The sequence below is a fragment of the Rattus norvegicus genome, chromosome 3 (assembly GCF_036323735.1).
Source record: "Rattus norvegicus strain BN/NHsdMcwi chromosome 3, GRCr8, whole genome shotgun sequence".
Taxonomy (NCBI): Eukaryota; Metazoa; Chordata; class Mammalia; order Rodentia; family Muridae; genus Rattus; species Rattus norvegicus.
In genome coordinates this window covers 29,914,540-29,941,702 of record NC_086021.1, presented here as the reverse complement: position 1 = coordinate 29,941,702, position 27,163 = coordinate 29,914,540, and the positions used below count along the sequence as shown (strand labels likewise).

General features: G+C 46.1%; 2 protein-coding genes and 1 pseudogene across 5 annotated transcripts; 2 read left to right on the top strand and 1 right to left on the bottom strand.

Moving 5' to 3' along the window:
* The first annotated feature begins 1,471 nt into the window (after positions 1-1,471).
* On the top strand, positions 1,472-27,163 carry Vegp2 (von Ebners gland protein 2). Of its 3 annotated transcripts, XM_039106003.2 has the most exons (9): positions 1,472-1,587; positions 17,676-17,831; positions 22,429-22,461; positions 23,116-23,252; positions 24,373-24,443; positions 25,365-25,475; positions 26,014-26,115; positions 26,326-26,352; positions 27,000-27,163. In XM_039106003.2, exons 3-8 carry the CDS (start codon positions 22,444-22,446, stop codon positions 26,349-26,351), a joined length of 465 nt encoding a protein of 154 aa, XP_038961931.1. In that variant the 5' UTR covers positions 1,472-1,587; positions 17,676-17,831; positions 22,429-22,443; the 3' UTR covers position 26,352; positions 27,000-27,163. The 3 variants fall into 3 exon arrangements, with proteins under 3 accessions (XP_038961931.1, XP_038961932.1, NP_446026.1); XM_039106004.2 differs by lacking the exon at positions 22,429-22,461; NM_053574.2 differs by lacking the exons at positions 1,472-1,587; positions 17,676-17,831; positions 22,429-22,461 and adding an exon at positions 22,541-22,680.
* On the bottom strand, positions 6,285-10,760 carry Lcn1 (lipocalin 1). 2 transcript variants are annotated; one of them, NM_022945.2, is made up of 7 exons: positions 10,619-10,760; positions 10,047-10,183; positions 8,854-8,924; positions 7,849-7,959; positions 7,275-7,376; positions 7,042-7,068; positions 6,285-6,448 (listed from the first exon to the last, which is right to left on the bottom strand). In NM_022945.2, the coding sequence occupies exons 1-6, from the start codon at positions 10,703-10,705 to the stop codon at positions 7,043-7,045; spliced, it is 534 nt and encodes a 177-aa protein (NP_075234.1). In that variant the 5' UTR covers positions 10,706-10,760; the 3' UTR covers positions 6,285-6,448; position 7,042. The 2 variants fall into 2 exon arrangements, with proteins under 2 accessions (NP_075234.1, XP_038961745.1); XM_039105817.2 differs by lacking the exons at positions 10,047-10,183; positions 10,619-10,760 and adding an exon at positions 9,378-9,488.
* Positions 11,591-13,534, top strand: LOC103691755 (activated RNA polymerase II transcriptional coactivator p15 pseudogene; annotated as a pseudogene).

Here is a 27,163-nt window from a genome sequence, read left to right as displayed (position 1 = left end):
AGCTACCAGTTAAATCCAAGTTAAAATTATTCTGAGATTTTCGTCTTAGTCTGATCACAAGGGCTATGATTAAGAACTCAATAGTAAAAAAAAAAAAAAAAAAAAAAAAAAAAACTTTAGTGAGGGTGTGAGGGAGAGAGACCCCTAAAATTCATTAGTAGGAACATAAATTATTAAAATATGGAAATTCTTCAAAAAAAATGAATACAGCTACCCCATGACTGAAACATACCACCTCTGAGTATGTTTATCTGAAGCAGTGTAGGTTGACCACCACAGAGACAAACTCACACAACCATGTTTACTGTGCCCCATTCACCAGAATTAACAGAACCAACCGTGGTATCTGTCAGAAGATAAATGGATAAAGATGTGTTTGTGCACAACAATGATCCATTTGGCCTCAGGAAAAAATGAAGTTATGATATTTACAGGAAATATTTTGACTTATTTTGTATACAATTCACAGGGGCCTTTGATATTTTCATAATTTTCTTTAAGTCTTAGAATAGAACACACTCTGTGATCAATAGCTTTGTAAAGTTCAGACAACCTTTCCCCAGAAATATGTCCAGACCAGCTGAGGCTGTGACAAACACTTTAAGGGGTAGCTCCTTTTCAGGATGACCTGTCGCGCCCACCTCGGCCGGCAAGGAAGACGCAACACGGTTGGATTCTTCTCAACAGCCTTTACTGCAGGACACCTTCATTCTTGATACAGGGAGGCGGCGGCGGCAGCAGCCAGCCCTAAGTGTTACAGCTCCAAAAGTGTTACAGTTCCAAGTGTTACAGCTTCAAATGTTACCGCCCCGAGCAGCAAAGCCGCTCGCCTTATATACACAACAGTATGCTAATATTCTTTCAGGGATTGGTGGGGCACGAGTCACCCCACTGTCATTCCAGCTACTTGTCCTCCAGAGATTGGCGCGGCATGAACTTCTATTAGCATAGTACCACCCCAACCAGGCTGACGTCAGGTGCAAAACCCCACGCATGTGCAGTATTGTTGTTCACCACAGGAGGGCGCCAGATTCACCTCATTATCATACAGCTGCCCTGACAAGGGGGCAAGTCTGCGCATGCGTGGTAAGTTGTTCACATTCGGACGGGGCTGGCTGTCGGCGCCATCTTTACTTCGCCGCGCCGCTCCCTACAATGACCTATTGTCTACAACAAGAAGCAGCTCCGGGCAGAGAGGAGGAACAAGGAGAGGAAAACATGTGAGGACTGAGTTGGTCTGAAGAGTTGATGTTGATGCTCTCATTTGGAATCAATCAATATATTCTCAAAGGAATATATGCTGCATATTCATGATCCAGGAATTCAGATGCCACTGAGACCCATAGTTTCTAGGTCTATCTTTACCATTCAATATACAGGGCCACTCCTCCTTCATGGTAGCCCCCATGTCACTATGAGGCAGTGACATCACAGATCTTGAGGTCTGTACAAGCTAAAGAGTGGACAAAGAGTTAGCCAAGCACTAGCTGTTGGGGCTGGGAGCTAGGACCTAGAGGGACACTCAGATCTTCAAAAACCTCCCTGGACCTGCATGTCAGATAAGTGGATACATCAGAGACGTGACTGGTAGGGTTGCTGTAATGCTCACTTGAGTAGTGTGCTTTGAAAACAAGAATTTTATGTTTGCCCTGGGTTCCATCGAGATAGGTTCCCCAATTGTAAGTGCAGGGGTAGGCTTGATTTCTATTGCAAATGATATAACATCCCCTTACTATAAAGGCATTGCATATGTTAGTACTTCTAACACTTCTTGGGACTGTGCCTCAGGGATCACAACCTGTACACGTTTAGAAGTTCTAAAAGGCAGTCATGACTTTGTGTGTAGGTTCAGCTAGTGCTCAGATTGGAATCCTGATGCTAAAGACTTAGTAAGACACAAAAGAGAGTTGGGAATTACTCTGACAATTATCTTAGGGCTGAGTTTAGGTGCTGCAGGGGCAGCTACTAGACATCTGCTATTGCCCTGCAACACAAGACTTATGGGGATCGAGGGCTGCCATTGACTTAGATATAAAAAGAGTAGAGTTTTTAGCTGACCTCCAAGAATTCCTAACCTCCCTCTCAGAGGTAGTCCTTCAAAATAAGAGAAGATTAGACCTGATATTCCTTAAAGAAGGAGGTCTGTGTGCTACACTAAAAGAAGAATGTTGCTTCTATATAGACCATTCAGGAGTAATTAAAGACTCCACAACTAAACTTAGAAAAAGGTTAGACAAAAGACAGAGAGACAGAGAAGTGCATCAGGTATGGTTCAAGGCTGGATTAGTAGATCTCCTTGGATGACTACGCTGATATCTTCCCTTATGGGACCCTTCTTAATTTTGCTTCTGCTTCTGATTATAGGTCCATGTGTATTAAATAAACTAGTTACCTTCATTAGGGAAAGAATAAGTGCTGTTCAGATTTTGATGTTGCATCAACAATATAACGCTTTACAAGACCAAGAAAAATCAATATTATGAGGATACTGAAATCTAGTTCTATTATTAGAACTAGATACTAGAAGAAGTGGGGAGATGAAAGACCAGGAAAAATTCAGACTCCCTAGCAAACAGAGCCAAAAATGTAAGTTAGCCAGATCAGTGACTCTGTTCCAGGAACTTGACTGACCACAGAACTGATTATTACACAAGTCAGTTTAGCAACTCTGTTCACTGACCATAAAATTCGATTAAAATCTTGAGAACAATCTTGAGAAACAGGGAGTTTCCCCTTGTGATTTTTCACTGGTATTCTCGTCATTTTCTAATGACGCCCTCCCTACCCCCATGGGTTGGGGTTTCTTCCTTTAAATACCCCTTTTCCCAACTACTCAGGGTCAAAATCCTCTACCCCTGCATGGGATATGAGTCTCGACCCCAGTGCACTGGTTCCTATCAATAAACCTTGTGTGATTATAGCAAGGACAGTCTCTCATGAGTTCTTGGGGGGTCGTATCATCCTGAGACTTGAGTGAGGGTCTCCCCACTTCTGGGGTCTTTCAAGACCAATATGTTTAGCCAATGAGTTTAAACTGTAACCTTGTTGATGTAACCTGTACCCCTAAAAAGTATAAAAACTGCTTATTGTAGCCATTCAGAGTCATCTTCTAGTCACTTACCATAAGAGACTGATGGAGGGCCAACCCCGACGCACAGGAAAAATAAACCTCTTGTGTTTTCGTCAAATTCCATTCTCGTATCTCACTTGGGGGCTCTCCCAGTAGTTAAGACTCACTTCGGGCCATACAGTGCCTTCACACTCTGGATACCAAGATTCCACCCTTACTACCAGGACGGCAGCACAAGTCTCTGAATGTACCCAACCAGATCGCTACTCACAGCAGGACCATGACAACAGCTGAATGGGTCAGGAGTGGCTGTGAGCCTCAGGCTTCAGGATTGGTACACTATATTGTCTAGTTTTGTGTGTCAACTTGACACAACCTGGAGTTATCACAGAAAAGGCGCTTCAGCTCTGTAAATGCCTTCACGCTCTAAGGCATTTTCTCAACTCATGGTCAAGGTGGGAGGACCCAGCCCACTGTGGGTGGTGCCTTCCCTGGGCTGGTGGTCTTGGATTCTACAAGAAAGCAAGCTGAGCAAGCCAGGGGAAGCAAGTCAGTAAGAAACACCCTCCCATGGCCTCTGCATCAGCTCCTGCTTCCTGACCTGCTTGAGTTCCAGTCCTGACTTCCTTTGGGGATGAAACAGCAACATGGAAGCTGAATAAACCCTTTTCCTCCCCAACTTGGTTCTTGGTCCTGATGTTTGTGCAGGGATAGAAACCCTGACTAAGACATACACCATGGCTGAGGACTCCGGGATCCCAGAGATCTCAGGCATGGCCCACAGGTGAGAACTAGTGCAAGAACAGGAAATTATAACTCATTCTGTACCCACTTCCCCATAACCTCATGCCTAGCCCTCAAACCCATGAGCAGCAGCATTCACAAAAGTGGTCCTGTCTGTCCTGATCCTGGAGTAAGTAATCAACAGAGACCTCCTCTCACAACAGGAACCTTATGATGAAGAAGCATTTCAGCCCTATGGACAATGACAGGAACTGAACTGTATGGTTGTCTGCTGTCTCTGTGAAGGCTCAGTTAAAAGGAAGACCCTTTACCTGAGCACTTGCAGGCATGAAAGACACACAACTGTCCTTTGAATTCATCCAGGAACAGCTTGAATGTGGAGAGTTTTGGGGACCACCTTCTAGGAATTTGGCAGGAATTTGACATTGGGCTAGGATATGGAAGCAGGCTCAAGATGAATGCAATTAAGGAATGTGTTCTTTGTATCTTGATGGGTCTTGTTAAGTCTCTGGAACCTTTATACAGTTATAATGGGACCTCTGTTTATGCTTTGTTTGTTCCTTAACTACTTTGTTTATACCCTAGGACAGACCATACTCTTTGTTAAGTGCCTATAACCCAGACTGAATAGGAAAGAGAGCTTCTGGGTCTCAGGACTAGCAAAGTCAAGGGTTAAGTGCTGGTTTAACTTAACTTGGTTAGGAGAGGGTTTATTCTTCAAATTAACCATTTGAAGAAAGTTCTGTGCTCTAAACACCATTGATTATATTGAATGGTGATCTTCTGGGGGTCTTCAGGAGGTGGGAGGTGCATAAAGATGCCTTTAAAGGTGCTGAACATGAATATGGCATCCATGGGCACTTCTCAGAACCACTTTGCCTATCTTAGAGGAATCTATGGCATTATGGGACCCTCACTGGTCTTATGTTATGGAAATCTTATATGTAGTAGTTTCTGTTGGGAAGAGTTCAAGAATCTCTTATCTCTTGCATATAGCTACCTTCCAGGTCACTCTTGGATCCAGTCACTCTTCTCAAGAACCTTATCCCAAGCCCAAAAACAAGCCAGCCTATTAGGCAAAGCCAACTCCTCAGATCCATCCTCTCAGATCCCTTCCCCAGACTGGACCAAGTCTTATTGTCTGGACAGTTTATTGTCTGTAGAGTTCTGCTGGACAGATGGACCATCAGAACCTCTGCTGCTCAAAGGAAAAAGATGCCAATAAACAAACCATAAAGGGCCCAGGATGACCAGGGCAGGTGCCTGGAAGCCTGGTAATGTCTGTCTTACTATGTCTTCTATAAGACCATCTCAATTGCCAGAGCTGTTGAGGGGAAACGAATAAAAAATGATTGTTACAAAAAGACAGAGCCAGCAATGGTAAGAACCATGATGCTTCACCAAGAATGGCAAATAAATGTAGCATAGTAGGGACCCACTGCAGGTAGGGGACATGAGGACCCTCATCAGAAAAGAAAAATATTGCATGCCCCAAGACTTCTGCATGTGGTCCCTCCAGTGTCCCAAAGAGGCCTGAGTTCCTGAACCAATCCTGCCAAAACCAATGGGCCCAGGAAATGCAAGACTTAGAATGACCCTGGTACCCAAGGAAGCTTTGATTGATTCATGTCTCCCATAGAAGGAAAGAACATCTCATCACAGTTAGCGCTTCATACTACTCAGTGATTTAGAGAAGTACACTCACAACATTAGGATGTGCTCACAAGGCAATTCTCTGGAGATGAGCTACCTCCAGAGATGTCGACTTTGTCAAACCAGATTGTAGGAAACAAGTAAGATTACTGCCCATTCTGGGCTATAGAGATGGCTCAGCGGTTAAAAGCACTGACTGCTCTTCCAGAGTTCCTGAGTTCAATTCCCAGCAACCACATGGTGGCTCGCAACCATCTGTAATGGGATCTGATGCCGTCTTCTGGTGTGTCTGAAGACAGCTATAGTGTACAGTGTAATAAAAAAAAGATTACTGCCTATTCTTCAAGAAGTATTCCCAACATTCTTCTGCCTCAATCATAGGCCAATATCCTGAATGATGACCTCAACCTTCACTTCTTCTATGGCCACCAAGTGAACACCAAATGCCAAAACCACCACTGGAAGCTTCACCTCAGGCCTTAAACCTTGATACATTCATACTAACACTCTTCCTGTTACACTTAACAACTGGCTTTAAGAGGATGCAAAGCAGAAGTTAGTAAAGGAAGCAGCAGAAGACAAACTTTTGACCCCTGAACTTCATGGCCTTTGCCCAAGAAAGACTACAATGAGGGGGAACCCATCAGACCTAGCAACTTCACTGCTCCTTGTCCTTCTCCTCTTTCTACTCCTCCTCTCCCTCCTCCTCTTCCATCGCCTTCTCCTCCTTCAAAAAATATGCCAAGGACCTTGTAAGGGAGAGGATCTGGCCTAGTACCCTTAACCCACCACACAAAGACATGCAGAGACACCAGGAGATGATAAAGTTCTTTATGGAGAAGCAAGGAAGAGGGCGGCAGAGGGAAGGGTTGGGCAGAGCCAGAAGGGACAGTGAAGGAGCTGCTTCTGTGTCCCAAGCTCAGTGGATCTGTGCAGAGTAGAGCAATGCTGTGAGGCAGGCCTGGTATGAGGCATCACTTCCTGTGGAAAGAAGGAGAGTCAGTGGAACCAAAACAATTCATGAGAGGAAAATGTTGGAATGGGAAGGGTTTCATTCACCAGATCTAAACAGAGAACAAAGGTCGTTCCCTCCCTCCACCCCACCCCCAAACTGAGTTCCCACAATTCTCCATGCCCATGTGTGAAGACGGGACAGGTGAATTCAGGGCAACAGTGTGGCAAAAGGAGGACAAGGATGCTGTTGGACTCAGGCTCAGTTCCTACCTGTGCAGCTTGCCTTGGGCAATTTTTTAAACTACACTGGAGTGCTTTAAGCAATCCATGCACACATGGAGTAAACATGAGGAGCAGAGGAGGAATTTCCCTTCTGCAGAATATTCCAGGGGATACAAGAAGAAGAACATTCTCTCCATGTGCAAGCCAACTGCAGAGAATCAGCAAGGACAACGCAATAAAACACACAGAGGTAGAATGTGTTCCAGGAGCAAGGCCATACCTATCTGCACAGTTAGGAAAGGGTCTCTATCCCCAGGGTTTGAACACAGGGTCTCTAGAAACCCTGTTGACTGCAGGAACAGGATTTACTCAAGTGTGCCCACAAACCGGTCACTTACCCTAATTGCTTCCTAGAGGGCATGTTTCTGTACAAGAAAAATATAAAAGAAAAAATGAAAGAAGAAAAGATTCAAAAAACCATGGAATTCAGGTAGAAATCCAAGGCCCCTCGATTAGCCAGCATCTCCCCCACCCCTAAAGGACAAAGCTTGATGAGAGGCAGCCTGTTGTCCTAGGTGACTGGCTGCTTTCCCTTCATGGGGATGGGAGAACATAGCAGATTAATTCCTACCACTCTGCTTGGGGATGAAGATGTTGTCTGGGTTGAGGCCTCCAGCTCTTACAACACTCTGAAAATCTTCCAGGGCCTCCTGGTTGATCTCAGGGTCTCTGCCTATGGGTGAAGGATTTGGAATTAGAACACAGTTGGGGGACCTGATAATTTCCTTACCAGCACAAGGAAATAAGCAACTTTGGGTGAAGACAAAGACAGGGCCACCTATGTTGGGACTTGACCCAGAGGCCTGTGTGTAAGAAAAGAGCCTAGGTGGGGAAAATGGACGAGCGCATCATATGCATCCTTCCATAATATCTAACATAGGAGAAACAGGGGCTCTATTCCTGCATTCATCCTATGGTAGCTGAAAGCAGTGTGACCCATGCTACTCTGGAGATAAGGGAGAGCTACAGAGTCACTAAAGCCTTCATTGCCAGAAAAATGCACACAGACAGCAGCTGTGATGGAGACTGCACGTTATACTCACCCCCATTTCCATACCCATTCTATGTACAGCTGGAACCTCAACACCAGCAAGGTCCCTTTCATCCTGAGAGTCCTTGGCCCATCTCACAACAATGTGACTCACCCACGAGTTTTGCAATTTGGAAATGATGTCTGTGTATTTTGCCCTCATAGTAGAAGATGTAGTGGTCCTCCACTGAAGATGGTATGATGTAGAGTACCTGTTTGCCACTATCTGCAGAGGAACAGAGATACACATCTGGAATAAGCCCCTGAACCCTCAACAAGAATCCAAGGGTGGACTGGCACCTCTAAACCATGACTCCATCCCAGTTGCTTAGGGATTCCTGACCTAGGTTCTCCACAACCACCAGAGCCTTGGGTAAAAATACCCTTCATTTCCTTAGAAACCACACATGAGATATGGCCATGACCCAAATGTGTGTATTATACTGGAGAGTATGGCCTCTGAAACCAAATGCAGTCCCTTTCTCATTCCCTCCATGACCTCAGCCATAGCCAATGGGACATCTCTGGGCAGTTGTATTGGCTACTATTATGTCAGCTTCGCACAAGATAAAGTCATCAGAGAGGAAGAGAGCCCAACGGAGAAACATTTTCATGAGATCAGGCTGTAGGCAAGCTTGTAGAGAATTTTCTTAATTAGAGATTAATAGGGCACAGCCCAGGCCACTGTGGGGGGGCACCTCTATAATAAAATAGGCTGAGCAGGCCATGAGGAGCAGACCAGTCATCACCACTCCTCCATGGCCCCTGCATCAATTGCCATCTCCTGCCTTGTTTGAGTTCCTGCCCTGACTTCCCTTCATCATGAACAGTGATCAAAACAATCTATCTTCTTATCTTGCCTTTCATCATGGAGTGCCATGGTAGCAACGGTGACACTCCCTAACACAAAACAGTCAATTCTCTTCTAGGGACAAATCTACCACACACAATGCAGTGCTCAGTGTCAGCTGTTCCAATCAGTAAGGAAAACAGCCTCGTGGGAGTGATCTCGGGTAATGATCATGGGTAATTGAAAGGCCATGAGAACCCTGGAATGGCCACGTTAGCCTCAAAGGGATCATGGGAGGTTGAGGGGAGCCATCACAGGTCAAGGACTCACAGGCTGTGTATTTGGCAGGTTCATCTGTCTTCTCTAGGACAGTGCTCATCTCCTTGCATCGTCCTGCAATCCTTTGAAAGACAGAAGGTCTATGAGACACATGGCTCAGCCACACACTTTCCCTGCTGGCAGCATCCAAATCAAGTCCTGCCTTTTCCTGTTTCCAAGGTGTCCAAGGAAGAGCAGGCTTCACTCAGCCCTTTTGTGTTACCAGCAGGCCTCCTGAGTCACATGTTCCAGTCCACTGGTTCTCACAGTGGCCCTAGTTCTGCCTTATGCCACCCAATGCCTGCACTATGACAGACTCTTGACCCTCAGGAGCCTGGTCTACTTGATCTATAAACATTGTCTCAAGCAAAACCCTCCCTTCATAACCTCCATGCTTTGTGGCTCCTGTGACTGACCCTCTGTCTCTGAGCTATTTAGTGACCAGCCCCACAATCACTGTCACTTGGACAAAGGAGGGAAACCTTCAGGGAGTGGGCTTGACGAAAAGAATGTAGAACAAACTCCAAGATAATTACCACATTAGGGACTGCCCAAATGCCAGATTCCCAAGGAGACAGCACAAACACTCTCATGCTAAGAGAGCCACTAAGGTGACAGGCCCCAAGATGTGAGATAAGGCACAAAAGTAAAAGCCACATGAATGGTTGGTCACACAGGCGAGAGTCTACATAGATGAGAGGTCACACAAGTGAGTGGTCACAGAGGTGACAGAGCACACAGATATGAGGTCACATAGGCCATAGAGCATACTGGTGGGAATAGGCTGGCATTTCACAGTGTCTGTGGAGATCATGACGACCTTTCTCTCTGGGGTCCTGTGCACACTCTTGATTATTCTGAAATCCTGATCTCTGCCACCGTCCCCGAATGAAATTTACATTGGAGGAAGAAAAAGGCCAGATAGTGTGTGCTCACTTTGGGTTCAGGAGTGAAACCCTTCCCCTTACCTGAGTCCCTGACAAAGAATGTTATATCAGAACAGACTGTTGGTGCCCCCTTGCAGCTGATTCATCTCTGGACCACCTACCGTTCCACGGTCCTCTGTACGCTGAGGCACCCAGAGTGGTGCTGTTACACACAAAGCACCTGGTTCAGGGTGTTCTGGGAGTTGACTTGGGCCCCAGCTCAGTCCCTAGATCTCCTGTGTGGGGAAAGTAAATGCCAGGAACCCGGCACACACTCACAGGACAGTGAACTTCACTTGCAGGTTGCCCCCTTCCAGGGTCTTGATTTTCATGGGAGTCACAGACACAGATCCAAACTTCTTGTCAGGAATCTCCTTGTCCCATGCTGCAGCTTTCAAATACCACGTTCCTGACACCTGGAGAAGGGACCTGGCTCTCAGGACTAAGGTAGACAGGAGGGAATGCCTCTAGTCCGTACCCCCACCTCTACCTCAGCCCAAGTTCTGGACTTGCAAAGCATTTTCTAGGCAACCATTCTCCCAACCCACTAAAGCAGCACTACCAAGGTCACATCTGTGTGGTCTCCAACCGCTACAGGCAAGAGAGTATCCCAGAGCCTGCACTCCCAGAAAATAGTGAAATGTCTAGAACTCCTCTCTCCTCAAGCTCTCTGCTCCCAGAACCATCTAAGCAGATTCCCCATGCTCTGTGACATTCGTTCAGAGTCAGGGTTCAAGCCTGACTCTAAAATGGTGTCTCTCTAGGTGGAGAAGGAACGGGGCCTCCAACCAACAACCTCGGCCTCTATCTGCCTTAAAGCCACTCACAGCCCCTGCCCCTCTGAGTCTCACATCCTGATTCTCTTCCGTGGTGGGGAAGGCCTGGGCCTGCAGGGCAGCCAGGAGGCTGAGGCCGAAGGTCAGGAGCAGGGCCTTCATCTCCAGAGTCTGTGCTCACAGGTGAACAGCAGATCACTTGGCAGACTGAGGAGACTCTTTAGGGGCCTCTCTCAGCTTCCCTTTATACTGCTCAGCCCAGGGTCCCCAGGGAACTTGGCAAGGTGTACTCACCAGTCCCTTCCTGGTCATTCACCCTGGCCAGTTCTGCAATGGAGCAGATAAAATGTCATCATTGTTGGAAGTCGTTAGAGAACACCCATTGCCCAGAAATTGATGGGACAGGGTTACCTCCACAAGGAACCAACTTGCAGGTTTCCCCAGGCAAGAAAGGACGTCTGAGTTAGAGGTGCAGCCTCCCATGTCAGGAGACCCCGAGGGTGAGCACTGCAGGAGTGAACCTTTTTGTCCACACTGTGTGGTCATCCAGCTGGCAGACATGCTCCTTGACACAAAGGAGGACACGTAAGCCAGAGAGTCTTGTGCTCCATTCTCAGGGACCTTCCTCAATCCCAGAGCAGGTCACTGAACCTTAGATCCATCTTGGAAAAGAGGAATCTCTGCTTATGGAAGCCCTGTTTGTACAAAATGTGTGCCTAAAACTGTGTCCCCTCTTCAGCAAGATGTGCACTAGCTCCTGTCCACCTGCAGAGCGAGGATGGGTCGGTTATAGAAAGAAAGCAAGAAGGGCTGTGTGAGCACATTTGTACCCTGGCACTCATGTACACACAATCTGCAGTGGGTAGAATCACAATCCAAATCTGGAGAGATGGCTTAGCAGTTAAGGGACCTGGCTCCTCTTGCAGACGGCCTACGTTCAGTTCTTAGCACTTATATTTTAGTTCACAACCACCTGCAGTTTTAGGCCCATGGGAAGCAATGCTCATTTTGGCTTTACACACAGACTCACACAGGCCTGGCAGTGGGCTCCAGGCACATGAGCTTTGTCTCTGAAGAAGGCCAGGGTTCTGTCTCCTGAGGAGTGATGCGTGCTCTCCTTTATGTAAGAAGGAAGATGAGGAATCTGGAGCAAATGAGCGAGCTAGAGGATGTTGGGCGGCTGGAGCGGAGCAATGCCTAAGTCAAAGGAACTTGTTTCTTAGAGCTCTTCAGGCAGTGATTCTGACAGTGAAGTTGAAAAAAAGTTAAAGGGGGAAAAGCAAGTTGTTTCAGAGAAATCTGTGAAGAAGCAAAAGCCTGGTGAGCGTTCTAGAGCGCTGGCGTCCTCCGAGCTGAGTAGCAGCAGCAGACATGATAACGTTCCAAATTGGAAAGATGAGATACGTCAGTGTTCGGGGCTTTAAAGTAAAAATTCTTATTGATATTAGAGAATATTGGATGGACTCAGATGGTGAAATGAAACCATTGAGACAAGCTATTTCTTTAGACATGGAAAAATTGAGCCAGCTGAAGGAACAGATCCCTGACATTGGTGATGCAGTAAGAAAGCTGTAACGTCTGAGTCATATCAAGCCTGTACTGTCTCGACTGTTTTACTCCGTCTTTTCACATTGGCTTTTGTTTTCTAAATGTTGTTTTCCACGCTGTTGTATATTTGGATTGCAGAACAATTTGAAAGGCAAATACTTTTTAATGTGAATTATTAAAATGTTCTAAGTGAACCTAATTATCAACTTTATTAAAGGAGGTTGCTTTGTGCCCCATATCTAGTGCAAAGTAAAGTCAGTTCATTACAATCTTTAAAAAAAGGAGGAGTATGAGAAGCCCTTTATGGGGGCTCTGACACGTCAGTTTATAACTTGCTCTCATTATCTCTCTACCACCCTCCATGTCTCTGTCATAATCTGGCTAAATGTGCTCTGGCTTGTTTGCTCTGTATTTGGCCCTTTGGATGATGTAAAACATTTCTAATTCAGTTCCAAAGCTATTATGGTCCTCCTTGGGTCAGGAATTCAGGATAAATCCCCTCCTAGGGTGGATTTTCTTTGTTGCTATTTGTTTTGTTTTGCTTTTCAAATTTTTAAAATTCTCTTTATTTTAAAAGTCAAGCACTTTACAACTGACCAGAGCACTGGGACTGAGGCTGAAGGCAGAGCCAGAAACTCTGCTGTTAGGAAGAATACATCAAGTTGACAGAGAAAGGAAAAGTGGACAGATATGACCCTCTCCTAAACAAAATACCAGACATAGGCAACTTGCAGTTGACTTATTGGTTATCTATAAAAGTCAACGTGCTACCCCTCAGAATAACTTGGGGAGAGAGTCTCAATTTGGTAATTATCTAGATCAGATTTACTTGTGGCCTTATCTGTGGGAATGTCTTGATTGTTACTTTGTCAGACCACTGTGGGCAGCATTACTCCCTAGGCTGAGCCCTGAAGTGTATCGGTAAAGAAATCTCACTGAGTAATAAGCCATGTGGGCAGCAGGGGGCATTCATTTCTCTTTGCTTTGACTATGAGTGTAGTTTTGCTGCTCTGCCTTGGCTTTCCCTCACTAATAGACTGTGATCTGGGATTGTAAACCAAATAAACCCTCAAGCCCTCCTTTTTTCTTTTTTCTTTTGTTCTTTTCTTTTGCTTTGTTTTTCCCAACATTGTCTAGAATGGAACTTTCCAGTCTTAAGTTGAGTTTTATCAGGATATTTTATCAAAGCAGCAGAAATGAAATCAGACCAGTGAGAAATTATTTTATCTTCCGATTTCTGATGGTTCCCTCTGTGGCTTCTTGGTCCTGTGGTTTGAGCATCGTGGAAGTGGGAGCTTGTGGTAGAGCAGGCTTTCTATCTTCTGAGAACAGGAAGCAGAGAATTGAGGAAGAACTGGAAGAATTGAGGAAGTCATCCTTAAGGACACTTTCTAAGAGTCTACTTCTTTTACTAGGCTCCATCTCCTAAAGATTCTCAAATAGTGTCAGCACCAGGGATCTGTGGAAGATACTTCACATTCAAACTTCTGAATCCCAAAGACTAATGCATAATAAAAATGCATTCAAGAACTTTGATAGCATTCTTAACTATTGAAGCATTCTTCAAAATAAGTATTGCCAAATTTGTTGGCAAAGTCAAGGACTGTCCAATCACTTTCCTATAAAAGCAAAGCAGAAAACAGCATACTGCCAAGATATAATAGTATAGACATTTTAGAGACATCACCATTCCCAACGGGTCATAAGAAGGTAGCATGGAATCAAAATAAGCCTGAAACCCAGACAGAAAAATCATTAAATCCTACACCTATGTCCAGCTCTTGGGTCACACAGTATAGTCATGGGAGCTCAGAGAGGCTTGGAAAAACCAAGAACTAAGATGTCAGCAGATATAACCTGGCTTGGGAATACCTCTCCTAGGCTTTTATCAGCAGACATTTTTGTCCCCTATGCCTACAAATTCCCAGGATAAACAATGCATCATCAGGTTTCAACGTAGCCTGGCTTCCGGGAGCTGCTTGCAGGAATCCTAAGTCTGCTGTTCTTTCCTGGCTTCCCAGACTTTCTATAAAAATGGGTGCAAGCCCCTCTCCATTTCTAATTTGGATTATACATGCCTGCAAAACTCTCATTGCATGGCAGTTACTGGTCCTTCCAACAAGGACAGCAGATCAGCCTCTGAGCACCTGGGTAATGGAGGGAAATGGAGCTGGGAAAACAAACTTCTTGTAGTAAGTGGGGTCACTTACTACACTGGTTCTTGCAAACCGAGGCGTATTTACTATGGTCTTGATTGAAACTATTTGGCTTCTTTTCAATGGCTGTGATTTCTTTGAAAACCACGACTTTCTTAGCTGTAACTTTCCATGACTTTCCATGACTAAACTGCAACTTTTTCCAAGTCTTCCACTCTGCTTTTTTCTCTTGATTCTCTCTGCGAACCTGACCAGAGCAGCCATCAATAACCATACCATGGCATCAATTCTGGGCTTCCTTAAAATTTTCTCTGCTAGATTAATTAGTCTGTCACAGTTACTCCAGCCTTTCCCCAAGACCTGGGACATGAATAAAGTGCAATCAAATTCTCTCCCACAGTGTAACACATACTACCTCAAACCCAATTCCCAACGAAGTTATCATTTCCATCTGACCCCACATGTTCAGTCTTTGCCGTTAGTCTTCCTACATCCATTTTCACAAGAACACTCATGCTTTGTTAATAGAATTCTAGGGTTTCTCTAGCCACAATCTCCAAACTTGTCCATATTTCTCCCACAAACTAGGCCCAAAGACTTCGGAACCACACTATCGGGTGATCACATCAAAAATCCTACTTCTTTGCTATGACTTTAAAAAAATCTTAGTTTAAATTGTGTGTCTATGTATGAACACATTCATAGCATGGAGTACTTGTGGAGGTCAGGGGATAACTTGTAGGAGTTCACCCCTTACGCCGTGTGGGCTCCAGTGACTCAGATCAGCTTGGCAGCCCTAGCAACAGAGACCTTTTCCTGCTGAACCCATTCCACCAGACCCTGGTCTACACAAGCTAAAGGGAGTTAATATACATCGGGCTTCTGGTTTTCGGTCCATCATGGCGGAGAGAGGGGCAAAGCTGACTAGTTGGACTTGAAGGAAGAATTCTGAGAGATTCGTGCTTGGGTTCTCCTTCTTCAGAACTGTTTCATTTCCCCATGGGGAGCCAGGGCTGAGAGATAGATCATCTTCTTTCATGGTGTTCTCCTAACCTTAGTTGATCCTCTTTGGGATCCCTTAAAGACATGTCCAGAGTCATGTTTTACTAATGTTCTAGGCCCTTCTCCATCTAATCTAGTCTACCGTCAGGATTCACAATATATTGTGAAAATATCTTCAGAAGTGACTTGTAGAGTCCTTGCCCAATGCCAAGTGACTGTGTAGAGTCATCTTCCAGCCCACAAGGTCGACTATGGCTCAGGGAACAGAACTCACTCCCCCCCACCCAGGTATCTGCTGAACTCTAGGAACAATGATAGAAAGTTCTGGCATCCTATGGCTCACAGAAAAGTTATGCTTATTTTCCAAACTTGTAGACTTTCGGTACCCTATAGGTTAAGCCAGTATTAAAGGCTCAGAGCCAGCTTCCAAGCCTCAATTCCTTCCAGGATGGTCAACCCAAAGCTAGCATGACATGGATATGAGGCTGGCTCTCAAGTGATGCAGAAAATGAATAATTGTCTGATACCCACATCCCCGTAGAAGAGCCAAACTGGTGGAAGCCAGAATGGCATGGATATGAAATTGGCTCTCCACAGGTATGGATAACTGTGTAGTAGATACTCACTTCCCTGTAGACGGGCCAAGCCATCTGAACCCAGCATGTCATAGTTCTGAGTCTAGCTCTCATGGAAAGTACCATACAAGTACCGAGTTCAAATCCCAGCAACCACATGGTGGCTCACAACCATCTGTAATGGGATCTGATGCCCTTTTCTGGTGTGTCTGAAGACAGCTATAGTGTACATATATATAATAAACTAATAAATTAATAAATCTTTTAAAACATTATAATGCAAACATATGATATTGTACATAATATAAACATGACTCTCTGTGCTTTATTGTACAAGTTACTAGGCAATATAAAATTCCAACAGTGGGAACTGAAGATCTTCTGTGTGCCCTGCACTATGTGACAAACAGCTTTCCCATGAACGTGTTGGCTTACAGTGAGTCACATGGTGCATGGTCACAGCTCAGGGCTCACAAAGCCAGAAGAAAGGAGAGAGATGACTTTAAAATGTAGAGCAATTTAGACCACTGGACATAGGTTGGTGTGAGATGAGTCTATAGGAGAGTAGGGACCAAAGCTACGTTCAATGCCTGGGTGCCTCTTCATAATAAAGACATGGATCCTGCTGTGGAAGGCTTCAGGCAAGAGATCTATATGACAGGACATGGCAAGGGTCAAAGGGGAACAGGCTTTTCTCTGTTCTGATCAATAGTGAACTGAAAGTCTGGTTAGCCCTTTGGATGGGTTAGCGCTTCATTCACTGTTTTCGGTCTTGCCTTCCTTTGTCTTTTGGGAAATGGGTCAAGGATGACAGGCAATGAGGCACTTAAATAGCCATATTCTTTGGTCCCCTCCTCTTCTACAGGCCTATCTAGACCAACCAACCACAGCACTGACACATTCATAAGGCTTTCCCCACAGATAGCTTCCTGGTGCTTGGCTGGGGACTGACTCAGGTGGCAAGATGCTTAATGTGGGTGTGCTTCTTTCACATTACTCATGGCCTGGAGGGCCCTCTTCGGCCATTTCTAGACACCACAGATCAGTTTCATATGTGTGAAAGTAGAGGCCAGATGAGAAGAGACCTGGGTCAGGCTTGACTGAGCCTCAGTTTCCCAGAAGATATCCTTGAGAGGTTCAGTGTTGCTTTCTTAGTGGCTCCTTCCCAGCGTCCCTTCCTTCTTTCTCTCTGTACTCCAGTGTCTCCCTGGTTACAACATTTTGGAGTGGGGTAGTTATTTAGCTGGAACTCCAGGAAACAAAAAAAGAAAGAATTGTGTGTGTTTCCAAGTGAGGTCTCTCCCTTTCCATTGGTGTGTGGAACTTGGATGGTCAAAGAGTCACACTGACCCCATTGGGGATTCTGGCTAAGGTATTCAGCCTTCTGGAACAGAGTGTTGAGTAGCGTGACATCCCAGGATGCAGGGTGAGGCTGGCACAACTTTCCCCAGAACACATCCATGGACGTTGCTTGGTGAAGTAACCTCCAGGCATGTTCCCATTTGTGTGACATTTACATGTCCTGTGTTCAGATTAGCCATAGTCTGGGAGAGACTGGAGGGGTAAAGGAATGTTGGCCTTTAAGCTAATTGGTTTGCAGCACCTAGTTAAACCACAAGGAGGGAGCATACATCAAAAAGGAGCATCTCGACCTGGGAATGACTTATGTTTTCTTAGCCCACTCTGTTGTATCAGCCAGCTAAAGCTGCTGTGTGTATTTTGCAACTGCCAGGGACATTTTACAATTTTTCTCAGACCACAAGAGACCATGCCTCTCTAAGGGCAAGTTAACTTAGAATGGAGCCTTGAAAACAAAATGGAGTTTATCCTGCTATTTCAATTCCTTCACAGAAAGTAAAGGAGTTACACAGAGTTGGCATGACCGTCAGACACACTCTGAGGACTTTGTTACTATTTACTTAAACTGGCTGGCCTTTGAAACTCCTTCCCTATGACCAAGATTCTTCAATTCCTGCTTCCTACAGAACTGACATCACACTTTTTCCTGTAAGTAGAACAGAATTGCTTTATCCTTTGTTCTGCTGTGGGGTTCAAATTCATTTCGCATTGCTGATTGAGAGAATTAAGGAAGGATGCACCTTCCAGCACAGATGTTCTTGTGAGCCATTCTGTTTCACAACATTTCATCATCCCGAGGCTGTTCAGTGAGGTCCAGCATCCTTGGGACAGGATACCAGGTGTTCTGGCACAAAGCATGATGGGAACGCTCCTGAAAACTGAGACTGCACAGTAAAGATGGGTGTAATCTGATGTGACAATTGGTTTCACCTTCAGTGTTACCTACAAACCAACACCACAGAGACAGGTGGCTGTGGTAAATGCTATGAAACCAGTGAGAAATGGACTTCTTGCTTGTGTGTAATGAGCCCACATGGAGCCATCTGGAGTCTGTGGGAGAGGGCAGAACCTGGGGTCCTAGGTCTGTATCTTCACCATAGCAAGCTCAGAGACTGAGGACTCTGGTCAACATTTGTCACAATCTGCCTCAGGGCTCTGAAGTCATGGCAGCCTTTCATGTCAATCTCTGGTGACCTTGGACTTCTCTTCACAAGGCACTGCACTCTGGGTCTGCTCTTGCTCACTTTCTCACAAATTTTGTCCACTCACTCCCCATTTCTCTAGCTCTTTCAAAGTCATGTGAAGAAAATTCTTCATGCACTCTGTCACCTGTCACAGACTGGCTTCTTCTAGTCCCTGCCTTCTTCCCTTGTCTCAGACTCAGCACCTACCCCTCCACCTCACCCTATCATGTCAAGACTAGTCAGTTCACCCCAGAGATATATCAGGAAAGGCTGCCCATCCCCCTTCTACAGTCAGGGAGACTATTTTCCACTCCTCAAGAAACCAGCCCCTGTCGTGCTAGCTAGTTTTATGTCAACTTGACATAAGCTAGATTCACTGGAGAGAAGGGAGCCCCATTGAGAAAATGCCTCCCACATGATCAGCTGTAGCATTTTCCTAATTAGTGATCAATGGGGGAGTGACTAGCCCACAAACAAAAGGAAAAAAAAACAGGCTGGCTGTTTACCTGATTGGGGAAGTGCCATGATCATGAAGGTGGTTTTTCCAGGGATAGGCTTACCCCTTACTCAGATGAGCTGACCCCCACGATTTCTCCAATTATTCAGTGGGAAACTCAACTGCATAATTTGAGGGAGTGGGTGGGAGCACAGTAAAAAAAATGCCTTTTAGACATGTAAAAGTAGCTTATGATCCCCACCAAACCCAAGGCTGCATCTGATAACCAGAACTTAGTGACATCACTTACTGAAGATGACCAGACAGAGTCCTAAAACCCCATGACACCCACTGGGCAGTGACATAAGCAGAGACCAAGAGCAGTGCTCTGCTCTGCACATCTGGAGAAACGCCACCTTGATCTGCCTTGCAGCTGGAGAATCTTCCACAGTATCCTGGCCCTTGAATCGGGGACTTCTGTTAGAGACTAGATCTTACCTCCAGATAGGATATGTCACATGGGTGAGCAGCCTTGGGAAGATAGGTTCAGGACCATAGTTAGGAATTTAGAGTATGAACTTTGTGTAATGGCCACCAGCATAATAAAAATACAAGTTTTGTAATACTATGTGTATCTACATTCTTGCTCTGGATAGTGGGGGACTGCATTCATGGTCTCCCCTGGGGGGGAAAAGAAAAATATAGGTTGAATATGTGCATGGAATAAGGCAGTAAGTAGCACTCGTCTATGGCCTCTGGATCAGCTCCTGTCTCCTTCAGTGATGTGAAAGCCAAGCAAACCCTCTCCTAACCAAGTTGCTTTGGGTCACCATGTCTCATCACAACAATAGTAATCCTAACAAAGACGAAAATTAGTACCAAGATTATGGTATGTTGCTGTCACAGACCTGACCTGTGTTTTTGAGAGGATTGTGGAAAGACATCAGTACGTTGGGCTAGAGCTGGTGAGCTGTTCTGTTGGAGCTTGGAAGATAAGAATGTTGAGAGCAGTGCAGACAATGCAGGCCTGGCTTGTGACGTTTCACAGGGAAGCAAAGACTCTTACCAGACCATTTGTGTGAAGACTCTGTGGTGTCTAGTATCTCAGGTATAGCTGAGAAATTAGCTGTGACTAAGAATAGAGCAGCATCGTTGAGGCAAAATCTTCTGGGAAGTATTTCCTCAAGGCCAGCACATAGAAGCTGTGGTCCAGAGGCCTCTCAGGTTGTACCTCATGCTAGAAGCCAAACTTGGTAGTGTAAGAGTTACCCAAGTGACAATGCTTTTGCAGGCGTGAAGGGGTCATAGAGAGCGGCTGAGGCTTGGAACTATGTGTCATCACTGAAGTCCTTGAAGAGAACCCAGGTGTAGTGGTTTGACTATGTTTAGCCCAGGGAGTGGCACTATTTGGAGGTGTAACCTTGGAGTGGGTGTGTCACTGTGGGTGTGGGCTTTAAGACCCTCTTCCTAGCTGCCTGGAAGGTAATCTTCTGTTTGACTTGGAAACAAGAGGTGAAACCCTCAGCTCCTCCGGACATGCCTGCCTGGATGCTGCCATGCTCCCATATTGATGAAACGGATTGAACCTCTAAACCTGGAAGTCAGGCCCAATTAAATGTTGTCCTTATAAGAGTTACCTTGGTCACAGTGCATGTTCACAGCAGTAAAACCCTAAGACACCAGCAGAGGCTATTGATGAAAATGCAGTCCCATTGCAGCAGAAGACCCTAGCATTTTGGAGATGCCAGTACCGTGGGATGACCACCAAGAAGCAGTAGCAATAGAGTGAAGCCAGCTGGACCCTAGAAGACAAACTGTGCATTCTGCAGAGGGCAGAGCAGAAGACATGACACGAGCCTAGAAGGATCATAAGAGGATCCTAGACAAAACAACTGGAGTTTGGTTTTTGCATTGTTCAGATTCTAACTGTGCCCTAGTTCTTTGTACTTGAAGTAAGAGAGCATTTAACTTTAAGAGCCCACAGCTGTTGATGCTGTATTTTAAAAGCAACTTGGACTTTGGACTTTTCTTTTTTAAAAAGATTGAATTTTAAACTGTTGGAATTTGTAAAGACTTGGACCATCTAAGTTTGTAAAATGTTTTACATTGCAATTTATATTACTATGTGATCTTGGGGATAATCAACAAAGAAAAGATTGTGGCTTAACAGTGATAAAAATGTTTGTGTGTCTGGCTGGAGAGATGGCTCAGTGGTTAAGAGCACTGACTGCTCTTCCAGAGGTCCTGAGTTCAAATCCCAGCAACCACATGGTGGCTCACAACCATCTATAATAAGATCTGATGCCCTCTTCCGGTGTGTCTGAAGACAACTACAGTGTACTCATATATAATAAATAAATCTTAAAAAAAAAAATGTTTGTGTGTCAAGTTGACAAGGGGTCAATTGTGCTAGCTAGTTTTATGTCAACTTGACATGAGTCAAAGCCACTGGAGAGAAGAGAGCCACAATGGAGCAAATGCCCTTAAAATATAAGGCAGTAGACAAGCTTGCAGGGCATTTTCTCAGTTATTCATAGATAGGGAAGCACCCAGCTCATTGTAAATGAGGCCACACCTAGGCCAGAGGTGCTGGCTTCTATAGGAAGAAGGAAGAATGAACTAGGTTAATTAAGCCAGGAAGCAGCGTTCTCCATGTCCTCAGAATTAACCAGGGATGAGCTCCTGCCCTGACTTCCTGCAATGAAGTGAAGTATATGATGTGGAAGTGTAGACCAAAAGGAACCCTTTACTCTGACGTGATTTGGTTGTGAAACGTTATTATGGCAGTAGAAACCCTAACTAGGACACCTGTCCTCCCAGCCTAGAAGAATTTCCACAGGACCTTTGTCAGTCTATGGAACACTTTAACACTAATTTTTGGTTTATGTGTGTATCTATGACTCTGCATAAATTTACATGTGTGATATGGATGTGAGACACAGAGAAGGCCAGAAAGGACATTGAGATTCAATGAAACTAGAGCTGTACATGGTTGTGAGATACAAAATGGATACAAGGAACTGAACCTAGACCGTCTGTAAGAGGAGCAAGGTCCCTGAGTGCTAAGCCATCTCTCCTGGCTCGGCTTGTGATTCTACCCCACTGCACATGGGTGTACATGAGTGCCAGGGTACAAATGTGCTCACACAGCCCTTCTTGCTTTCTTTCTATAACCGACCCATTCTCGCTTTGCAGGAGCTAGTGCACATCTTGCTGAACAGGGGACACAGTTTTAGGCACACGTTTTGTACAAACAGGGCTTCCATAAGCAGAGATTCCTCTTTTCCAAGATGGATCTAAGGTTCAGTGACCTGCTCTGGGATTGAGGAAGGTCCCTGAGAATGGAGCACAAGACTCTCTGGCTTACGTGTCCTCCTTTGTGTCAAGGAGCATGTCTGCCAGCTGGATGACCACACAGTGTGGACAAAAAGGTTCACTCCTGCAGTGCTCACCCTCGGGGTCTCCTGACATGGGAGGCTGCACCTCTAACTCAGACGTCCTTTCTTGCCGGGGGAAACCTGCAAGTTGGTTCCTTGTGGAGGTAACCCTGTCCCATCAATTTCTGGGCAATGGGTGTTCTCTAACGACTTCCAACAATGATGACATTTTATCTGCTCCATTGCAGAACTGGCCAGGGTGAATGACCAGGAAGGGACTGGTGAGTACACCTTGCCAAGTTCCCTGGGGACCCTGGGCTGAGCAGTATAAAGGGAAGCTGAGAGAGGCCCCTAAAGAGTCTCCTCAGTCTGCCAAGTGATCTGCTGTTCACCTGTGAGCACAGACTCTGGAGATGAAGGCCCTGCTCCTGACCTTCAGCCTCAGCCTCCTGGCTGCCCTGCAGGCCCAGGCCTTCCCCACCACGGAAGAGAATCAGGATGTGAGACTCAGAGGGGCAGGGGCTGTGAGTGGCTTTAAGGCAGATAGAGGCCGAGGTTGTTGGTTGGAGGCCCCGTTCCTTCTCCACCTAGAGAGACACCATTTTAGAGTCAGGCTTGAACCCTGACTCTGAACGAATGTCACAGAGCATGGGGAATCTGCTTAGATGGTTCTGGGAGCAGAGAGCTTGAGGAGAGAGGAGTTCTAGACATTTCACTATTTTCTGGGAGTGCAGGCTCTGGGATACTCTCTTGCCTGTAGTGGTTGGAGACCACACAGATGTGACCTTGGTAGTGCTGCTTTAGTGGGTTGGGAGAATGGTTGCCTAGAAAATGCTTTGCAAGTCCAGAACTTGGGCTGAGGTAGAGGTGGGGGTACGGACTAGAGGCATTCCCTCCTGTCTACCTTAGTCCTGAGAGCCAGGTCCCTTCTCCAGGTGTCAGGAACGTGGTATTTGAAAGCTGCAGCATGGGACAAGGAGATTCCTGACAAGAAGTTTGGATCTGTGTCTGTGACTCCCATGAAAATCAAGACCCTGGAAGGGGGCAACCTGCAAGTGAAGTTCACTGTCCTGTGAGTGTGTGCCGGGTTCCTGGCATTTACTTTCCCCACACAGGAGATCTAGGGACTGAGCTGGGGCCCAAGTCAACTCCCAGAACACCCTGAACCAGGTGCTTTGTGTGTAACAGCACCACCCTGGGTGCCTCAGCGTACAGAGGACCGTGGAACGGTAGGTGGTCCAGAGATGAATCAGCTGCAAGGGGGCACCAACAGTCTGTTCTGATATAACATTCTTTGTCAGGGACTCAGGTAAGGGGAAGGGTTTCACTCCTGAATCCAAAGTGAGCACACACTATCTGGCCTTTTTCTTCCTCCAATGTAAATTTCATTCGGGGACGGTGGCAGAGATCAGGATTTCAGAATAATCAAGAGTGTGCACAGGACCCCAGGGAGAAAGGTCGTCATGCTCTCCACAGACACTGTGAAATGCCAGCCTATTCCCACCAGTATGCTCTATGGCCTATGTGACCTCATATCTGTGTGCTCTGTCACTTCTGTGACCCCTCACTTGTGTGACCTCTCATCTATGTAGACTCTAACTCCTGTGTGACCAACCATTCATGTGGCTTTTACTTTTGTGCCTTATCTTACATCTTGGGGCCTGTCACCTTAGTGGCCCCCGACAAACATGAGATTGTTTGTGTTGTCTCCTTGGGAATCTGGCATTTAGGCAGTCCCTGATGTGGCAGTTATCTTGGAGTTTTACCCATGTTTTTCCCATTGCCACTCACTGAAGTTTTTCCTCAGTTGTTCAAGTGACAGTGACTGTGGGGCTGGTCACTAAATAGAGACAGAGGGTTAGCCACAGGAGCCACAAAGCATAGAGGTTAGGAAGGGAGGGTTTTGCTTGAGACAATGTTTATAGATCAAGTAGGGCAGGCTCCTGAGGGAGTAAACAAGAGTCTGTCAGAGTGCAGACAGTGGGTTCATTAGGCAGAACTAGGGCCACTGTGAGAACCAGTGGACTGGAACATGTGACTCAGGAGGCCTGCTGGTAACACAAAAGGGCTGAGTGAAGCCTGCTCTTCCTTGGCCACCTTGGAAACAGGGAAAGGCAGGACTTGATTTGGATGCTGCCAGCAGGGAAAGTGTGTGGCTGAGCCGTGTGTCTCACAGACCTTCTGTCTTTCAGGATTTCAGGACGGTGCCAGGAGATGAGCACTGTCCTAGAGAAGACAGATGAACCTGGCAAATACACAGCCTGTGAGTCTTTGACCTGTTATGGCTCTACTCAACCTCCCATGATCCCTTTGAGGTCAATGTGGCCATTCCAGGGTGCCCAATGGCCTGAGAAACTCCCCTTCAATTACCCATGATCAACACCCATGATCACTCGCAGGAGGCTGTTTTCCTTACAGATGGGAACAGCTGACACAGAACACTGCGTTGTGTGTGGTAGATTTGTCCCTAGAAGAGAATTGACTGTTTTGTGTTAGGAAAGGGTCACTGATGCTACCATGGCACTCCATGACGAAAGGCAAGATAAGAAGAAGGCTTGTTTTGTTAGCATTTCCACATCACTGCTCATGATGAAGGGAAGTCAGGGCAGGAACTCAAACAAGGCAGGAGATGGCAGTTGATGCAGGGGCCATGGAGGAGTGGTGATGACTGGTCTGCTCCTCATGGCCTGCTCAGCCTATTTTATTATAGAGTGCCCCCCTCACAGTGGCCTGGGCTGTGCCCTATTAATCTCTAATTAAGAAAATTCTCTACAAGCTTGCCTACAGCCTGATCTCATGAAACTGTTTCTCCGTTGGGCTCTCTTCCTCTCTGATGACTTTATCTTGTGCGAAGCTGACATAATAGTAGCCAATACAACTGCCCAGAGATGTCCCATTGGCTGTGGCTGAGGTCATGGAGGGAATGAGAAAGGGACTGCATTTGGTTTCAGAGGCCATACTCTCCAGTATGATACACACATTTGGGTCATGGCCATATCTCATGTGTGGTTTCTAAGGAAATGAAGGGTATTTTTACCCAAGGCTCTGGTGGTTGTGGAGAACCTAGGTCAGGAATCCCTAAGCAACTGGGATGGAGTCATGGTTTAGAGGTGCCAGTCCACCCTTGGATTCTTGTTGAAGGTTCAGGGGCTTATTCCAGATGTGTATCTCTGTTCCTCTGCAGATAGTGGCAAACAGGTAGTCTACAGCATACCATCTGCAGTGGAGGACCACTATATCTTCTACTATGAGGGCAAAATACACAGACATCATTTCCAAATTGCAAAACTCGTGGGTGAGTCACATTGTTGTGAGATGGGTCAAGGACTCTCAGGATGAAAGGGACCTTGCTGGTGTTGGGGTTCCAGCTGTACATAGAATGGGTATAGAAACAGGGGGGAGAGTATAACATGCAGCCTTCATCACAGCCTCTGTCTGTGTGCATTTTTCCAGCAGTGAAGACCTTAGAAACTCCATAGCTCTCCCTTATGCTAGGTACTTGTCCAGATGTAGCAGGGAGACAATGTGGGTCCCTCAGTCAATGATGACTTATCTCCAGTGTGGCATTGGTTACACTGCTCTCACCTGCCCTAGGATGAACTCAGGAATAGTGCCCCTGTTTCTCCTATGTTAGATATTAAGGAAGTATGCACATGATGTACTGGTCTTTCTTTCCCACCTCGTCTCTTCTCTCACACATGGGTCTCTGGGTCAAGTCCCCACATGGATAACCATGTCTCCCTCTTCACCCCTAAGTTGCTTAATTCCCTGTGCTGGGAAGGAAACTATCAGCTCCCCCAACTGTGTCCTAATTCCAAATCCCTCACATATAGGCAGAAACCCTGAGATCAACCAGGAGGCCCTGGAAGATTTTCAGAATGCTGTAAGAGCTGGAGGCCTCAACCCAGACAACATCTTCATCCCCAAGCAGAGTGGTAGGTATCAAGCTGCCATGTTCTCCCACCCCCATGCAGGGAAGGCAGCCAGTCACCCAGGACAACAGGCTGCCTCTCATCCAGCTTTGTCCTTTAGGGGTGGGGGAGATGCTGGCTGATGAAGGGGCCTTGGGTTTCTACCCAAATTCCTTGAATTTCTGAATGTTTTCTTTTTTCACTTTTTTTTTCTTTTATATTTTTCTTGTACAGAAACATGCCCTCTAGGAAGCAATTAGGGTAAGTGACCGGTTTGTGGGCACACTTGAGGAAATCCTGGTCCTGCAGTCAACAGGGTTTCTAGAGACCCTGTGTTTAAACCCTGGGGATAGAGACCCTTTCCTACCTGTGCAGACAGGTATGGCCTTGCTACTGGAACACATTCTACCTCCATGTGTTTTGTTCATGTTTCCTTTCAGGGTGTTGTTTCCTGAACTGCAGGGCTCTGCCCTTGCTGATTCTCTGCAGTTGGCTTGCACATGGAGAAAATGTTCCTCTTCATGTATCCCCTGCTAAATGCTGCAGAAGGGAAATTCCCCGTCTGCTCCTCCCTTCCCTCAAATCACCATGTTTACTCCATTTGTGCATGGATTGCTTACAGCACTACAGTGTAGTTTAGAAAATTGCTGAAGGCAACCTTCACAATTAGGAACTGAGCCTGAATCCAACAGCATCCTTGTCCTCCATTTGCTACATTTTTGCTCTGAACTTACCTGTCCTCTCTTACACATGAGCATGGAGCATTGTGGGAACTCCGTTTGGGAGTGGGGTGGAGGGAGGGAATGACCTTCGTCCTCTGTTTAGTTCTGGTGAATGAGGCCCTTCCCATTCCAACATTTTCCTCTCGTGAGTTGTTTTGGTTCCACTGACTCTCGTCCTTCCCACAGGAAGTGGTGCCTTGTTCCAGCTTTTCCACACGGCATTGCTGCACTCTACACAGACCCACTGGGCACAGGACACAGAAGCAGCTCCTTCACTGTCCCTTCTGGCTTTGCCCACCCCTGCCCTCTGCCTCCCTCTTCCCTGCTTCTCTATAAAGAACTTCATCATC

Excerpts from the sequence above, each read along its gene's own strand:
- Lcn1 (NM_022945.2), bottom strand. The coding sequence starts at position 10,705 with ATGAAGGCCCTGCTCCTGACCTTCGGCCTCAGCCTCCTGGCTGCCCTG. Across the intron at positions 10,184-10,618 it reads CCACGGAAGAGAATCAGGAT|GTGTCAGGAACGTGGTATTT; the intron begins GTGAGACTCAGA and ends TCCCTTCTCCAG. Across the intron at positions 8,925-10,046 it reads CAAGTGAAGTTCACTGTCCT|GATTGCAGGACGATGCAAGG; the intron begins GTGAGTGTGTGC and ends TGTCTTTCAAAG.
- Vegp2 (NM_053574.2), top strand. The coding sequence starts at position 22,594 with ATGAAGGCCCTGCTCCTGACCTTCAGCCTCAGCCTCCTGGCTGCCCTG. Across the intron at positions 22,681-23,115 it reads CCACGGAAGAGAATCAGGAT|GTGTCAGGAACGTGGTATTT; the intron begins GTGAGACTCAGA and ends TCCCTTCTCCAG. Across the intron at positions 23,253-24,372 it reads CAAGTGAAGTTCACTGTCCT|GATTTCAGGACGGTGCCAGG; the intron begins GTGAGTGTGTGC and ends TCTGTCTTTCAG.